Source organism: Kogia breviceps, chromosome 2 (assembly GCF_026419965.1).
Source record: "Kogia breviceps isolate mKogBre1 chromosome 2, mKogBre1 haplotype 1, whole genome shotgun sequence".
NCBI lineage: Eukaryota > Metazoa > Chordata > Mammalia > Artiodactyla > Physeteridae > Kogia > Kogia breviceps.
This window is the reverse complement of record NC_081311.1, coordinates 95422523-95441044: the sequence shown is the minus strand read 5'-3', so window position 1 is coordinate 95441044 and position 18522 is coordinate 95422523. Positions and strand designations below refer to the sequence as shown.

The window sequence follows — 18522 nt, the reverse complement described above, 5'->3', positions numbered from 1 at the left end:
GGCACAGTTCCTGGGGTCCTCGCTGGGTAACCGCCCGTGAGCTGGCTTTGTGCGGTCACCACAGAAGAGCGCCCTTGGGACACTCACCCAGAAACACCCCTCTCCAGCTACAGACACACACAGGAGCCTGGGACCCTAAAAGCCCCGCTCTGGCTCTGCTTCTCGCCTGCAACTCTTCTCATTTCTCGTGGTCCTCTCACGTTTTTGACCCCTGAGGGCTCTTGGCAAGCGAAAGCAGTGTCCTCTCCCTTAAAAAGCCACAATTACTAGTATGAGTTTAAAATTGCCTGAAGGAGTCCTTGTGCCTAATGCAGATGTCCCTTCCATGCTAACAGGAAAGAGAATGCAATGTAAAGATCTATTCCAGTTGAGGCTGAGTGACTGCATCACTTTCTTTTAGACTCCCTTAGAGACGATTCTCAGTGTACAGAAGGATAGCAGAAAGAAAAGGGACGCAGGTTCGAATCTTTCAGATTACAGGACTGATTTGAAATTTAAGTGAAATAATACAAGAAAAACATAACGTGTGTGGCACATACTAGTTACTAGTAGTACCACCATCATAATTACTAATAAAAAGTAAACGTGACCAACAGCACACTTGTTTCTCCCACAACTGTTTGTATCCAGGAAGCTCTGAGGACCACCTCTGGAAGCAAACCGCATCTTAGTATATATGATTTAAGTGACTCATACTGGCCACACATCAAAGAAACAAACCACACACAGAACACCTCTCCTTTCTTCTACAGCAAAGGGAGGATGGAGAATATATCTGAGTAATGGGTGTGTTTAAGCTGGAGCTGTGCCCTGCTGTCGAGTGCAGCCAAAGGAAAGGAAACTGAGGCAGACTCACAATCAGGTCTATCACCTGAGGAACAGCTCTCAGCCACCACTGAGACGCCCTCGGTACTCACAATCCTAGATAAGCTGAAAGAGCTGAACATCTCAGCTGCCGAGAAAAAGGGACACATGCTTTAGGGACCTAGGCCAGGGAATTCCCCAGAAGAGAGTTCTTAAAGGAATGAGGCATCCAGGAAAACTAATAGGAGGGCACAATTATTTCCCTTAATCACCAAAGATCAGAAATATAATCGTAATATTTCCATCATCCCTAAAAATCTGAATCGGATCTTCTGTCATTCATAAATTCACCTAAATTAAGGAAGCAATCTACAGGCTAACGTCTGGCTTACAAATATTTTCCCTGGCTTTCACAGTGCCATTAACAAAAAAAAAAATCTTGGAATATCTTGCCTTAATCCACATTTCTGACCTTTCTTGAAAAACCTGGACCACTGGGCCCACATGCCCTGCGACCACAACTCACCACAGCTCCCCGGCCTCTCATGTAACCGCCCTGCTGTTTACGTCGCTCGTGTATCATCAGCTGCATCAGCTCAGCCCCTCTGGTCAACCTCTGGCCAAACTGTGAGGAATCCACTGGTGTAGAGGACTGTCCCCCAACTGCACGACACTTAGTCACCCACAGGAGGGATGGTGCCTGAAAGCCTTACTGCAAATACAGTACGTTACACTGAGTTCCCTGAAAATCTAAAGGGAAATCTACTTGGGTAATAAAATTCTATAGCAGCACACATTTCACAGATCTCCGGGGTCGGGGACCAAAAGAAAAGCTGGCATCACAGTGTAGAGGAACAAACGTAGGCTTGGCAGCCAGAGACGTCTAACAGATGCAAGTGCAGGGGACAATGACGGGGCAGCGTGATGCCCTCCACACTCTCCCGCAGGCCAGCTGGCGACCACAGGACACACAACAGAGTGACAACAGGCTCCCCGGCTGCCGCAAGCAGGAAGCGGGGCTCCGGGTGTGTCAAGTTACTCTCTGTTTCCTAATTTCATAATGAAATGAGAAAGGTCCTTCCATTCTGACAATTCTATGATACCTACTCATATCCCAGTTTTGCAGTAACGGGTCATATAAAAGTTACTACGCTGATGATGATTTTCTGAGTGACCTGGAGATATCTGTTTATTCTTTTAAAAATTCAGCAATCTGACACATTCCCCTCCATCATCCACCAAATCACAAGCAAGACATTACTGCGAACCGTCTTCTGAGATCATTCAATTTCTGTCACCCGTGAGTCGAGGATTTACTACTGCACAGGCAAAGATCAGAAGTTTGTTTCCAAACAATGACAGTACAGAGTCAGTGTTTTTATACTTCTTCTGAGTCTCAGTAGCTTTTCTTTTCTCATAAAGGCCAGATGGGCTACAAAAATTGTAAGTGTGTTATCATCTCTAGCCAATGAACTGTTAATAGAAACTATTCCTGGATGAATGGGAACCCTACACCACACGTGGAAAGTAAACTTTCTAGTGTGCCTTATAAGAGGTTGAAGTTGTAAAAATACTGAGGTCTTCAGAGGATGCTCATAAATATTCTAAAGTGTTTTTTAAAGAGAAGAGAATCAATTTTCAATGTTTTTTTTCTTTTTTTTACATTTGCCTTAGGCACTCGCAAAAATAATGTCAACTCAAGGAAGATATGGGCATTTCATCTCAGGGATTGTTGGGATACTTCAACATATATGTTAATAATAGAATGTGAGAATTAAGTAAGAAAGTAGATCTTCAAGTGGGTGACAAAAGCCACAGGTAACAAAATGACAAGAAACCACCTACAAAGACTCTCATAGTATCAAAATGGTCTAGTGCCCCTGCCCCACCAGTAGACATTTTCCCTAAGAGGACATACAAATGGCCAACAAGTACATGAAAAGGTGAACATCACTAATTATTAGAAAATTGCAAATAAAAACTACAATGAGGTATCACCTCACACCTGTTAGAATGGCCATCAGCAAAAAGACAAGAGATAGCAAATGCTGGGGGGAATGTAAATTGGTGCAGCCGCTATGGAAAACGGTATGGAGGTTCCAGAAAAAAATCAGAACTAGCGAATTCCCTGGTGGCCTATCGGTTAGGACGCAGCGCTTTCACTTCACTGCTGTGGCCCACGTTCAACGCCTGGTCAGGGAACTGAGATCCCGCAAGCCATGTGGCACAGCCACCCCCCAAAAAAATTAGAACTACCATATGAGCCAGCAACCCCACTGCTAGGTATATATCCAAAGGAAATGAAATCAGTATCTCAAAGAGACATCCGACCCCATGTGCACTGCAGCACTATTAACAACAGCCAAGACATGGAAACAACCTAACTGTGTTGATGGATAAAGAAAATGTGGTGTACATATAAATGGAATATAATTCAGTCATAAAAGAGAAGGAAATCCTGCCATTTGTGGCAACATGGATGAAACTTGAGGGCATCGTGCTAATAAGCGAAATAACAGAGAAACACAAATACTGCATATGGTATCGCTTATATGTGGAGTCTTTAAAAAAAAAAAAAAAGTCAAACCCATAGAAACAAAGAGTAGAATGGTGGTTGCCAGAGCCTAGTGGGGTGAGGGAAATGGGGAGATGTTGGTCAAAGGGTACAAACTTCCCAAGACAGTTATAACACTTGCTAAGAGAACATATCTTGACTGCTTTTACCACATAAGTAATAAAAAATGGTAATTAGGTGTAGTGAAGGATGTGTTAACTGACATTGCAGTGATCATTTACCAATATATACATGTATCAAATCCTCACTTTATACACTTAAAACTTACACGATGTTGTATGTAAGTTTTACCTCAAAAGCTGGGAAAAAATGATCTTGCCCCCCAGACACTTGCCTTGTGACATCGAGAGCCTTCTGAACTTTCGCTTGCACAGATCCAAGCAAATCTGCTCCCATTTTCTTAAGTAATTGTGTGAGAAGAACAAAAAGCCAGTCTTGCAAGTCATCCTTATGAATTATTATAAAATCCACAAGAGTCTCCAAAAACATACTGAAAACCTAGACACAAATGGAAACCAAGTATTTCACATATTTAATTCATGATTGCCTCCCAAGTCTCCAAAACGATAAAAATGCCCATCTTGGCTTTGTCCCGAATCGTAACTGGGCTTGACACTGTCCACAACTGGACATGGCATAGGAGGCAAACGCAGTGACAAGAACAGATAAAGGCAAAGGGGTCGGAACTTACTCTCTGGTGTGAATTCCACCGCAAACCAGGCCATGCAACAAAACAGATTCCATGTTAGTCCACAGTGAAGTCATACAAGTTTCATGCAGTTTCTTAAAAGGCCTGAAAAGGCTACAAACTGACGAAATAACTCTCCCCTCCCTCTACACGCCTTTAAAATTCAGTACAGAGAGAAATTAACTTTGTTGAAAACATGAGTCTAATCCTGGAGGTCTTTCTTTCCTTACCTTCCTTCCTTCCTCCCTCCTTCCCCCCTCCCTCTCTCTCTCTCTCTTTCCTTTCTCTCTCCCTCTTTTTCTTTAAAAAAACCTTTTAAACCATCATAATTCTATACTGTTATTGCTCATTACCTAGCATTCAACAAAAACTATTACAGGATGAGGGAAAAAAAAACTTGCATATGTATTGCTTTTCATTTCAGTCATCTATTTTGATGTATGCCCGTTCAGATAGTATAAAGTATTATCTTTATGAAAAGATATTATAAAAGCCATACCACTTTATAAAAGATTATGGCTTGGGATGAAAGACACCGACAGTTGACATAATCCTCATGCCGCTGTGTGATCATCAGTGCTCCCTATGTGAGACAGAGCTCACGGTGCATCACCCCTGAACCAGTCTCAGAGAGGTGAGCGGTGGCACTTTGCACCCTACTTGGTAAATGAGTCCTGCTCTCCTGGGACAGCCCGGCCATCACAGACCTACTCAGTTCTAGCTCAGCAACTACTAACCACCAGGGGTCTCCCGTGAGACAGCTCAGAAAGAAGTCAATGAGCCCCAGCTGTGGGATTCCTGGCTTAGCACAAAGGCAGCTAGCAAATATTTACTAAACTGAGACCTGCAAACTCACTGTACAAGAGCCTTCTGATGGAAACAAATTTCCTTCTTTATCCTCACATTCTGGTTCTGAATCAGCAATCTAGAGGTGACAGGTAATAGAAATTTCATCAATGTCCAAATCCATCTAATATCCCTTACGCTATACATCTTATGAATCTTATGCTTATGATGCTTTAAATCTTACTGCTTTTAATACTATCTTAGAGAAAATCTTGATAATTATATCTTTGGATATCTACCTGGCCCTTAAACTCAACGTTTCATGGACTTTATTAATACTGTGAATGTCAACCTTGCTGTGAGGGTCAAAACAGGAATTTTAAGACATGCTTTAAGACCAATATTGAGGAGAACTGTTGACCCCACCCCAAAAAGGTGCACCCCTGCATTCATTCTCCTATGCTCCTGTGAGCATTTCAAAAGGCAGGGAGGGGTCCTGTGTTGTTTTCTGTATCCCTAGCCCAGAGTGGGTGCTCGGTAAATGCTGAATGACTGCAAGGATGGACGGATGATTGACACTTCACGGACAATTCCTGTGAGGACGAAAGGGTAGGAAAAGAAGGGGGATCACAGTAACTGGCTAGACTTTCTGGCCACCACAGGTTTCTTTCTCCCTGGAGGATTCAGACGAGACCATTTTTACTAAGAAAATGATAGTGTAAGACAGTTAAGTCTTGCACATCAAGCATTTAAGATTTTGCTGGTGCTGATTTCTGGTTCCCTCAATTTCTACTTTAGTTTCTGTCCTTTATCTACCCTTTAACTTTCCTGATATCGTCATTCCTCTGTTTTTTCTTTCTCTAAAACCATCGAACAGCAACAGCCTGCAAAGGCTTCCTCCCAAACAATGGTATTTATTTACAATCTAGACTCCAAGTGAACTTTTGTCAAGGGTCCCGCTCTCAGCTCCACTCCTAGAAAGGGCCTGTCCCTCACTCCTGGGTGCTCTCCCCTCAGCAGGGAGTCCTTGTCAAAAGGCAGTCCTCCTCCGGTCCCCAGGAGGTGTAGGCACCAGCTAAGTGACCACCATCCAGCAAATTCTTAGAGGCGGCAATTCTATTGGTGTCCGGAGAAATACATAATGTGGTTCTTCAGTAAATCCATTTTATAAATGCTTCCATTTGTCTACCTTGTCCCATACAGACAAATTCTACATGGGTACCCCCACCGCCGCCAAAAAAAAAATTTACATAACTTGATTATTTTCTTCACTACTGTTAACTTTTTTCAGGAAGACATTATATCATAATACACTGTAACATCCTAGCACCCAGCCCACCATTTGGCTAAGTATGCGAAAATATTTGCTGAATAAGTAAAAGACTACATCTCATTCTCTCCACAGTAACCCTTACTTGAAACACACTTTATTTAACTTCATGTTGTATGGACATTAGAAGTTTCTAAGAATTCCATTTTCAGAAGCCATAACAAACTATTGCTGAAATTGGGGTTCAGTCTGTAAGGTCTACACCGTGCTGCGGGGCTGGTATCCCACTCTGAAGTCTTGTATTATGCGGCCCACACAGAGACATGCAGAGAGGAACACAAGCGGGCAGGTTCCCCAGACCTTACCTTGCTGTGAGGGTCAGCAAACATTCGGGTGAAAATCTCACACAATCTTTTCAACTCCACCCGACTAGAGGAAACAAAATAGAAATAAATAAATTTAATATTTAATAAGCCGATACTGAAATTAGTTACAGCTTCTCAAAATCCTTTTATTTCATTCCACTACCTAAGCTTTATATAATTTTATATAACAAAGTCCTTTCTTCACAAATCAATTATCTAAATTTTAATTTATGATGGAACTGCACAGGAATAACAAAATCACGATCGTTTTGCTCTCATTCTAAAATGAAACGGAACCTCAGAGCGTGGCCACCTGAGCTCACCCATGTGGGCGTAGCAGAGCCAAGAGCCACGTCCTGCTCACCTCAACGCAGGTGTGTTTCCACCATCATGTGCTTCGGGCTCAGACAGACCTGGATCTTAGTCTCGGTTCTGCTAGAGCCAAAGTACTCTGAGGTCTTTGCATCCATTTCAGTGAGCCAAGCAGCTGCTAAAAGGATTAAAGAACACACCCTACCTGCAACTGTGCCTGAGACTGAAGCAAACACGCATTTCACGCATTTCACGTCGGTGCCCCTGTGACTTTTCCTACCCTGAACTGTACTACTGAATCCCACTTCTACTTCGAGGTTTCATTAGAAGGCCTCAACTTCTTCCCCAAATCTTCCCTCTCAGGTTGGGTGGCCCTTTAACATTGCGAACAATGAAATCGAGATCAGACCAACGCTAATCAACAGATTTCTAGAGGTTATTCAATGGATACTTGGTGAACACTAAGAATCAAGAAACTGGGGCCACGAGATTTGAGCAGATTCTTGATGAATAATGACAGCAAATCCTTTTTTTCTGTTTTTTTGACAGGCCACTAGAGCACCAGAGAGGACCTGCATTTCAGAGCGCATGTGGCGAAACTTCTCCTGATGCATGCACAGAACAGAAGAAGGGGGGCCGGGGGGTGGGGAGGGAAGGCGGCAGGAAGGAATAAGGCAGGGGCCAGACTGACTGGACAGCCGCGCTTGACGCCCAGTGATTCGTCAGTCAATGCTCCCACGGTTTTGCGGAGCCATCCATGACCATAGACACTTATCCAGTCTCACCATACAGCTTTAAAAAAAAGTTACCCGAAGAATATAATATAGTGTAGTTCAAACGTCTCTGTAATTTTGAGATTCACCTTATAAGCAATGACCTATTAGTTGCCATGGTTTCTTCTCAGATATAAGATAATGGTGTGTCAGTGGTGCCTTAGATTTGAGGAAATATGGTATAAACACATATTTTTGGTATACGTAATACATGCTCATTTTAGAAAATTTATGAAATATAGAAACAAAGAAAAAAGCAAAAATTATCAATTCTAGAGCTAAAGAGTAAGTACTTCAGAGTACCCTATTTGAGTATCTCTTGACTCTGCATATTTATAAACTATACCTATGCCTACATGTGTCAAAACATTTTAGACTGAGGCTGGTATCATTTTATCCATGCCTCTAAAGTGTAATAAACCGTACCAACCTGCAGACTTGTGTTACTTTTGACCTAAATTGCAAACTGGACCGAGATTTCTCAAATAACACCTAACCGACAAGTGTAAGCCATAGGGAACCAAATGCTTTCGAGACCTAATCAGTCACAAAGCGTTTGCCGGATATTTCAAATTCCCCGGAAGGCAAAGACCACGACTGGGCCCTCCCGGCACCTTTAGTGCCTGGCCCCAGCGGCTGGAATTCCGGTGAGAACCCCCGAGATGACAGGAGCCCGGGTGAGGCCCCGGGAGTGCAGCACGGGACTCGTTCTGAGCCCCCAAGCCCGGCCTCCTGCCCTCACCTCAGCGTCCTCTGGCTCTTCAGCAGGTTCTGCAGGCCCAGGAGGCCCTCCTTCCGCTCGGACCAGTTGGAGCTGGCACAGTGGTTGAGCACCTCGGCCACATCCTCGGTCTGGCGCAGGTAGTGGGGGATGCCCCCGTTCCGGGAGCTGTACGAGCGCTCGGAGCACACGCTGGACGCGTCGCTGTTGGCGTCGTCGTCAGAATACATCCCGTACGGCTCGTACCTCCTCCTCGCGGGCTTCTTCTGCCAGATCCGCGGACGCGTGGCGGGGGGGGAGACACGGATAGGTGACGTGAGTCTCTCCAAAGAAAACCAACGACAGAGCGCTAAACGCAGACACACACACACACACACACACACACACACACACACACACACAGGCGCATGCACCGCCCTCTCCCTGTGCTTCCAGATGAGGGGAGTAAAAACAGAAAAGCAGACGTAGGGTGAGTAACAGGCAGAGCCACCCACAGCAGAGAGGAAAGAGCGTGAGCTCTAGAGCACGGTGCGTGGCCTTCTCAGTAAGACAGGCTGGCTGTGTGACTTCAGAAAGCCTCCTCGTCTGTCTGCCTCAGTTTCCCCATCTCTGAGATGACAATGATTATCCTTCTCACAGGCTCGTTGTCAGGATTAAGTGGAATTGTATGAACAGTCCGGCTCGGCACCTGACGCACTGTTTAAGTATGAGCGCCCACCAGCCCCTTCCCAATCAAAAGCAATCTATTTTGAGCATGGTCTGTGAGTAAATCTGCTTGAATATTCATGCTTCCTTAAGAACGTCTGACACTGCAATGTCAGTGGCAGAGTGTCCTACATAAAAGGATTCCTAAATGATCTAAACCATTTTTATTAAGGACTTAAAGTTTTACAACACTAATAGGCCTCCTGTAGACTAGAATACCCATGTCATTCATTTCTCTTACCTCTGAATATAAAACTGTAAGTTAAATCCCTATATAATTTAGCAACAGCTACATAAAATAGATAAAACTTATAAAATACGGTTTCTCTAAGAGAAAAACAAATAGCTACTGGCTTAAATTGTACCGATGTAATTTTCTAGGAATGTGACTTGCACGCCGGGACAGCTCTGCCTTCCACCTACTGTCCCAGCATAATTATTAACAGCACCCTCTCTCACTCTCAAAAGTATCCTTGGTAGGATGATAATTATATGGTCATCTCACTTACACATCAACTAGATTCCTAAGATAAGAAAAATGTTGAATGTATCCATTCATGAAACAATAATGACATAAGAGGAGACACAAACTAGGTTAATAATTAAAATGAAACACTAGTAGGAAAAGGGGCAGAGCTTGATATTTGAAAACAACACTCAGGCAAATGTGAGAGATGACCAGTTCCATCACTAGCAACAGCAGCACTAGTTTCCACAAAATCACAATTCCGAACAGAATTTCTATACTATGCTACTTTTTGTGTTGCTTTTACCAGCTCCTAAAGGAAATATACTCAACAGAAAAAAAAGAAAAAAAACAAAACAAACATAAAACAAAAGTTAAAGCACTGGTACCTTGCTCCTGGAGTCTCCTAACAGCTGTAGGCAGGAAAATATTGAAGGATGGGGAAAAAGCATAGAGAATTATGTCAGAAGCATATGTGGGGATCGTTCTTGCAACAAAAGTGTACAGCAGAACATATCTTAGCAAACCAAAAATACAGGTTAGCAAGCGATTCGTGTCAAGAGAATAACAAAGCACGCTTTCACAATGGCATTTCCTAACCCTCCTACGCCTCTTATGAGACCTTCCAGTATCTGCTGGAATTCTTTGCTGAAACTCTCCCCATAGCACTGAGGTATATCCCTAATGTCGCTATTAACTCTGTTGCCTGCTCCTAGGACAGATGCTGCCCTGGGACTTCTTTTCTGCGAGCAAGGACTGTGTACCATCCCGGTGCTGTCTCTTCTGAAGCAGGTCACTTGGAGAGACCAAGCAGTTTGGACAAAACGTAGTAGTGAGGGCAGCAGTGGTGTAAGGGGAGCCGGAGCTCAGAGAAAAGCCCAAGTCAGGTGAAGACAAAGCCCAGACTCTCCAGTCCTGCTCTGCCCCCTGGCACTCTGGGCACTGTACCCCTCCCGCCCCACCGAAGTGCTGTCTCACCGAGGGAGGGCTTTGCGCATCCATCACTTCTCACCCCTCTGGCCCCCACTTCTTCAAGTCCCGGAATAAGTAAGAAACAGATTCCAAATGCTGCAACTTGGAAGGAAGAACCGCTTCACAGAATTGGGCGCCACCTCGTGACTCTTAAGTTAAAGTCCTGCTTAAAGCAATTATCCCGAACTCCGGCCTCTGCCAGAAAAAGCCCTCCTGCACACAAGGCTGATGAACAGAGCTTGCCGGGCAGCCCTCACCGTGAAACCAGGAGGAGAGCGGAAAACTGCTTGCTCACAGATGCCTGCCAGAGAAATCTGGCTGAGCAGGAATAAATGAGGGAGGGCCGGGAGGGATGAGAGTTGAAATCACTGTGGCCAAATGCTATAAAGTTTTGATCGGATGAAACAGGGCTTGATTTAAAACCTCAGGGTCTGAAAGTGGGGTTATTACCTTTGTTCATTAGAAGAGAACAAGTCTTAAAACAGTACAAGCAAGACCAGAGATCGGGCACTTCTAAAGAATGTCTATTTTAAATGCTGAGCACATAAACCAGAAAGTACAAGAGGCTGTGTTACTACCAGCTGAAATGCATCTTTAAAAGGCAATCTGACCACAGGCTGATTCTACTTAGGAAATCTTTGCTATAACCACAAGTTTAAGGACTTCTAATCACTTCATGTTGCTTTTTTAGATATTACATTATAACAAGGCAAAAACATACTCCACTAGTGCTTCATATCCTCAGAGAGTTCACCTTAAAATCTGGGAAAGTTTCCATAAATAATGACTTAAGGACTCATTTAAACAAACAAACATAAAATCATATGGAACAACTAGTGAGGGAAATGGAATAAACGCAAGATTTTCAAACCACAAATGCTATGACCTACTGTTATACAATGATATGCTTAGGCTATGCCATCAAAGCCTGTAAAAGCAACAGAAGCAATAGAAGGGAATAAAGGAAATGCTGAAAAAAAAAAGATAAAAAAGGAAAAGAAGAAGCCCAATGACATCAGAGAAGCCTGATGTCATCACAACTTCACTGATACTGTGGAGCACAGAAGACATACTGGATGCTAATGTGTCTTGTTAGGCCCACTTTCACTTCCGTACAGAGTTCACAGTTTAAGAAGAAAAGAATAATAATATAAATTTACACAGTTTAAAGAGTGTCAAAGATGATTTAGCGACCTGGTTTGGAGACTACTTCCTGTTAAGACAGAGAAAAACGCAGATGAGTAATTCAGAGAGACGCCACACACGTCATGCCTCTTACCAAAGCATCAGCAACAGCGGCTTCCAGATCTGCACTGGTGCTCAGGACCCGCATGGCATTCACAGAGCCAGGTATTCTTCCTGCCTGGCCGAGCCCAAACCGGTCTAGTTAAAAAACAAAAGCAAAAGATGTGTCACTTTAACTCACGTGTTTTCATTTCTTTGCGACGGCTCCTGCCTGGTCCCGCTTACTGGACAGAGGACGGAAGCATCTCTAGCCAGTTTTCACTGCACCTGACTTGAACTTTCAACTACACCTGACCTGCTTATTGTCAGTGGCAGAGGTTACACTGTTCACATTTAACAGGATTGTGCCAAAAAGCATCCTGACAACTGAAACGGTTCTTTAATGACAGTCTATTTTTGAAAAGTGTTGAGACATGGGGGGACCTTATTACAGAAGGTGGCTGGGCCATGAGGGAAGTCTTTCCATATACAGCATTCTCTCTAAAGGATGGCGGCCCTGATATTTGGTCAAACTAATTAGAAAGCTTCACGGTTTGATCAATGAGTTCTAATGCAATGTGTAATAAAAAGTTAAAATTCAAACAAACATATTAAATTGATCTCTGTGCAAATTTTCATTAGTGCCTCTACTGTTTAACTGTTATTAAGCTCAATTAATGTTAGGTCTTTGTTCATCACGATGCCTGTGTCACCAAAGGCTATTTAAAAATCAGTTTATTAAAATTCTTTAATCTTCACCACAAAAAGCTAGTATCTTTGTTGCAAAACATTAATCATTCAGATAATATAAATTTCTCCTGAGTCCCGCAAAGGATTTTTAAATGATAATCTTTATACGTGTCAACCAAATGGACAGAATGCAAAAAGAAGTCCAACTTTAGCAGTTCAAACAACTATTCTAAGCCTGTTAACAAGCGTGGACAATAAAGGCTAACTTAAAAATTTTTTTTTTGGCCGCACGGCTTGCGGGATCTCAGTTCCCCAACCAGGGATTGAACCCTGGGGCCCATGGCAGTGAAAGTGCCGAATCCAAAAAGACTAACTTAAAAGTCCCATTACATGAGCTGACCAGCCTTCCTTAAGAAGTGCTGAGATTACTTGGGACTCACTGCCCTTGTGAGGCCTTGCTGCTCACAGCTGTGGCAGCTCAAGACAAAGCAGTCCGGTAAAAGGTTCTTATTTAAAATGCTAATGTATATTAAACCTTTGAAAGAAAACTGTTATGATTAAAAATGCTTTCTCTTTGTTAACAAATAAGACACTGTTTGGACGAAGAAAATCTCTGCATGTGCCATATTCTAGTAATGAAGCATTTAGGAAACGAAAAAGAAATAAAAGAAAGCTAATGTCTTTTTTACATAATTGATCTTTCCTATAAAATGATGTATTTAAAATTTGGGGTAGGTAACAAGACATCATCTACAAACTGGTGAGCTCTAAAAGTGAAGTGTTATTTAGCTTTTTTAAATTGTCAGCTTCAAAACGTTATACCTTCCACTGCCACAGAAAGGGGGAAATGATTTAAACACTGCTAATCAAAAGCTATACAGTTATGAATTTTTAGAGGGAAACAAAAATTGTATGTTATACTATCCCCTTTTTTAATGCACTTGTTGCTCATAATAAATTTCACCATTACGTGCATGTTTAAAAGGTGATTTAATGTGTCATATAAACTAAAAAGAGACCACAAAACAATTCTCTCTCTAGAATATAAATCATCACCTGAAATAACATTATAAATTTGAGATTATGCACATAGTTTTATAAATGATCTTTGTTCAAGTCTCCTTTTTTCCATTAAAAAAGGGTAGATAGTAAGGGATTTATGAGTAACAGAATGAAAGTAATTCAGTTATAAGCCATTTAAAAATTACCCAGCATAAACGTAAATAAAACAGAATCTTAAAAAAAAAAAAAAGAAAGTAGGTCTCATGCCAGCAATTCTTGCTCCAGGGATAATACTGATTTTTCAGACACAAAATTAAAACTGTAAGAACAAAGCAATTATTCTGTGCTTCCCAGATGCATACAGCTTTGCCATACACAGTGACTGCAGATCATTTGATACACATCGTAGATAAATGAATTCCAAATCTTAAGGGGAAATGTTTGTCTGGACCTAAGAAAATTTATAAGCCTTTTGTTTTTGCCAGACCAAAATCTGCTCTACGTTCTCTCTGGTACCGTCCAGTTTCCAGGAGATGGATATATATGACTGTGCCCTCAGTCTGGCCCATAATCTTCAGGGGAATATCCTAATCAGAGAATACATAATAAAATGCATAGGTGGCTTCATTTAGAGGAAAAACAGAGACACTAACTCCGCAAATTGGTCACAGTTGTCACCATCAACAGCCTGACTTAACAGATTATGCCTTGTACTCAGTTGATAAAACTATAGTCATTAGGGATTATTAGTGTATCAAAACGATTCCAGTTAAATCCGGCAAATTGATGCATCATTGTATAATCACTTTCTGCCCCAGTGGCTAACCAGGGCATTTGAGGGATTGTTACAATGAGGCTGAGGTGGAGTGTTTTGGGTCTGTAGGCTGCAAAGGGTACCTCTGGCCTGACTTGATTATCCTAATCATGGTTTGTTTTTCCATAAATGCTTTAGGACAATCCATTTCCTTCAATACATATGAAATGCGGTTTGCTATAATCTGGAACATCTGGTCACTAAATAGTACCTCCAAGTAATTAGAACTGGACGGTAGTAACTAGCATTAACAGACACCACTTTATTGGGAGCTAAGACTGAGAGATGAAAGCCTCTGCTGGATGAGGTCCCTACCCCACTTCCTCCGAGGGACCCTTCAGGACACCTATCTGGGGCTGCTGTTTTCCTGGGGGAGCGAGTGAAAGGAGGGGCAGAAGTGCTTCCCCATCCTTTTGTTTTGTTTTGTTTTAACATAAGTACGAACACTGGAGAAATGATGTCGTCAAACAGGGCTACAAAGCATCTACGGCCTATTAACAGGACCATAAACATTCAACAACTTAAAATAAAATAGAAGCACATTGTGGGGGGAAAGAAAATATGAGGTGCATACATGCCAAGTGCTAGCGGACACTGATGGCAACAGATGTGACAATGAGCATGGACAGGCATGGCATGCATGAGCGCGTGTTCACCTGACTGCCCAACAGAGTCAGCCGTGGCAAGAGCACTAGTGGACCTGGAATGACGTCGAGAGGCTGCAGGTAAAAGGAACGGCAACACCCACAGGGTTAACACACGAGAACCCCAGACAGCAGCGGCCACAGGCCGGAGGGAACGCGGGGCTGCTCCCAGCGCGGCCGTGTTTCCTCACAGAAAGAGATGGTGTTGGGTGTGAATGGACAGCGAGCGCCAATCCCCGGGCTGCACGCGCGGCGCTGGCGCAGCGGGAGGGCTGCCTGTGCCCCCAGCGGCCCCCGCCCCGGGTGCACGCTGCCGCCGGGAGCCGCCGTCGCCACCACGGACTGGGCACGGGAAGGACGCCGGGGGCACGCCGAGGGGGCGGAGCAGCAGGATGGGCCACGCCTTCCGTCAGGATGCGATGCACACGCGACCATGCACCAGAAACAGAAGCGGAGAAGTTCACGACGTTCTCTCAACAGACACAGAATGAAGTCACAAAAAAGGGGGCTTTCATATACAGGATGGATACACAACAAGGTCCCACTGTGGAGCACAGGGAACTCCATTCAATATACTGTGACAAACCATCATGGAAAAGAACATGAAAAAGTACGTATGTATGTATAACTGAATCACTTTGCTGTACAGCAGAAATTAACACAATGTGGTACATCAACTATACTTCAATAAAAAAGAAATAAAATACTTCATGCTTCACAGATAAAAAATAAATCAATTAAAAAAGAAAGGGGCTCAACAACTGAATTCCATTTTCCCTAGTCAACATGTGTGCTGTTCTGCTGCAGAAATATCCCAATGATTAATGAACTCACTGTTTTAACTGTTGGAAAGTTGGCTGTAATAAGTTTAACAGCCTTCCTTGGAGAGGCATTTGCAGGCCTCTGGTTATGAGCACCCGCTCCGTGACACATGCGGGGCAAGTCCTGGTCAGATCACAACTAGCTGGGCGGGCCTTGGGCAAAGTACTAAACCCCTGTGTGTCTCAGTTCGTCATCTGTGAAATGGGGCCAACAAGGGTACCCTCCTCTTGGGAGTTAAGAGAATTAGGAGAGACTAAACATCAAACACTTGAAATGCTGCCAGGCACAGAATAAACCGTGATGGTTAACAGCAGCAGTGCTGGTTAATAAATATTATTTTGCTAGCAAGTACTCATAATATTGTATCACATCATCAGTCTGAGAAAACATACACCAGACTCCATCCTCGTGTGCAGAGAATAACTTTTAGAAACAATCATGAAATACAGGCTTGGGTCCAAACCTGAATTTACTGACCTGAGTGCCACATAATATGTGGCTTTTTCTTTACCTCAAAAAACAAAAAAAAAAGGAAAAAGAAAAAGAAGAAAAAAAAAAGATAACATGCTTCTATCATTACTTGGAAAGAACACCGTGACTGTAGCACAGAGAGTTCATAGGTTTCACAGAGTGACACTAAGCAGTGCCAGAGTCCAGAATCCTCCCACATTTACATGCTTAGTCATGAAATGGAAAAACCCCAAACTCTTCAATACAATTTTATTTACTTAAGCTCATGTCACCTTGTGAAATGTGCATATCTGCGGGATAAGGGGTACTGAACAGCAAAGGTTACCTGGTCAGTAAGGACAAATTTTTACCAGCATGCAAAAGAAAAAGAAAGTCTCTAATTCCTCGAGATACATAAAAATAAGTCGGCAAGCTCTAAAACAGGTATTACAAAACAATCACTTTCCTTAAATAAGAAAACTGGCAAAACATTTTGTAAGACTGAAGCAAACTATTCATTTCTTGTACAAGCACAGTGGTATTGTACCCTGATAGTTTAAACTGGAAACCACGTTTAAGCAACACCTGATCTGAAGGTTCCTTATAAAGTCGTCCTTTGGTTCTGTTTCAACAGAATATTCTACAGCAAATCTGTCACGTAACAAGTCCTCTGTCACGTTCTCAAGTGAACGTCCCACGATGGAATCCAAGGTGGACCCGCGTACGTCAAAGCCTCATTGACAGTAGTAGAGTCCTAGAGCCTTAACCTCACCTAAAATCTGTCATCACTGTCACTATGTATTCATACCATTAAAATGGCCAAAATAAACTTTTTAAGAAAAATGCAAGCTCAAACCCAATATGAAGTCACTGAAACAGAATTACTTCTGTCCTTTTCTTTTAAAAAGTGAAGGTTGGCTACATAAGTTGATTCAAAAGGGGCACTGATACAAAATCTCACTGACTTATAAAGGGGGTAGGAAATGCACATTAAAGTGAACGAGGATAAGGAGAAAACATCACGCTCTCCGAAGGGCGCAGGAGGCTCCCCGGGGGCAGCAACCTTGGGACTTATCCATGAATTCCCAGGTGCCATCGCCACACCTGGAAATCCCGACTCGGAAACGTGGCCAAGCACCTTCTCTGTACCTGAGCCTGGAGAGGCCTCAGAAAGCAGTTAGTACATTTCGGAGGGACCAATGAAAGACACATCAGGTGAGGCAGGGGAACAGCCACGCTTTGAAGTCAGACCCGTGTGGCCTTGGGAGAGTGGCCTCCTCTCCCCGGGTCTTGGTTTTGTCATCCAGACAAGAGGGACAACAATACCTGTCCCAGAGGCTGAACAGGACCCGCAAGGGTTACATGCCCACTGACCGCTCAGCACGGTGCCAGGGACACGTGGGCCCCGGTGCTGTTCTTGCTGCACAGGAGTTTTATGAACAGATTTAACCCAACGGGAAAGAAAAAAAATCATGGTCTAAAAATTGAGCTGAAATGATGTGAACTCCTGCCCTGACCACACAGAAGACCACGCTGGTGCCGGAGCTTGTGAGAAGGGGAGATGTCTGCAGCCAGAGCTCCAGCTGTGGTAGCAGCAATGACACACATCCACAACCCGGGCTGTCACCAAACACTTCAGTGGAAATCAGACTGGATCCCTCAGTTCCTCGGGGTCCAATCAGGACCTCAAGAATCCAGCACACCCTGCCTGGTCCACAGACCACATGTTGGGTCACAAAGGCTGCTTCCATGGACAGGAACAAAAACAGCAGTGTACATGTGAAATAAAAACCCTGAACTCTAAGAGACAAAATAACCAAGAACCAGACCGAACTGTTCACTTATAGAACAGGTTATTTCGAAGGTCAAATGGTGAACTAGGATGCACAGATACACAGCCTTAACTTAAAAGGAAAAACCACCAGTTCACTCAGAAAAAAAATCATCCTTGCTGCCCCGCATTTTTGAGGATTCTGCTCTATTGCTGTGGACTGCTGTGGAAGAGCTGGCAGGGACCAGGTGAGCTGCCCCGTTCAAGCCCTCATGCCCATCAGGTAGGACACCTCACACAGGTATCTCCTCACCAAGTCAGGTGATCGTCTAGAGGGCCCTGCATCCGTGCACCTGGCTCCTTCTGAGAACTCCACGAGGGACAGTGCTCATGAAGAAATAGGTCTAGATTCTGAGTACTGATACTAATTGGGGGAAGAAAGATAGTGGGAAGGAGTATATGACATTAGACGGAGATAGTGGCAAATATTAAAACCTTATGCTTTTGCTGTAACATCCATCTTCCAAAGTGACATTTTTATATTTGAAAGACCCGTTTCATAATTAGAATCAAAAAAACAGACAGCTGCAGTGCACGGTTCCAGAGAATAACTTCAGGCCTAGGCCCTACCGGTATAAAGTGATTTCTACCTGTCATGCTTATCATGA

The 18522-nt window shown here is 43.4% G+C and overlaps 1 protein-coding gene across 34 annotated transcripts in view; it reads right to left on the bottom strand.

Annotated features, from left to right (window-relative positions):
* CLASP1 (cytoplasmic linker associated protein 1) overlaps positions 1–18522 on the bottom strand; it is a 264666-nt gene that overhangs the window by 58831 nt on the left and 187313 nt on the right. For 24 of the 34 annotated variants that reach the window (XM_067025830.1, XM_067025846.1, XM_067025828.1 and 21 more), the window contains 5 exons: positions 11717–11820; positions 9855–9878; positions 8316–8560; positions 6489–6552; positions 3714–3877 (listed from right to left, as the gene is read on the bottom strand). In XM_067025830.1, the coding sequence (XP_066881931.1) occupies positions 3714–3877; positions 6489–6552; positions 8316–8560; positions 9855–9878; positions 11717–11820 (601 nt within the window). The remainder of the gene's footprint in view (positions 1–3713; positions 3878–6488; positions 6553–8315; positions 8561–9854; positions 9879–11716; positions 11821–18522) is intronic. The other 10 variants (XM_067025833.1, XM_067025842.1, XM_067025851.1 and 7 more) reach the window with 1 other exon arrangement.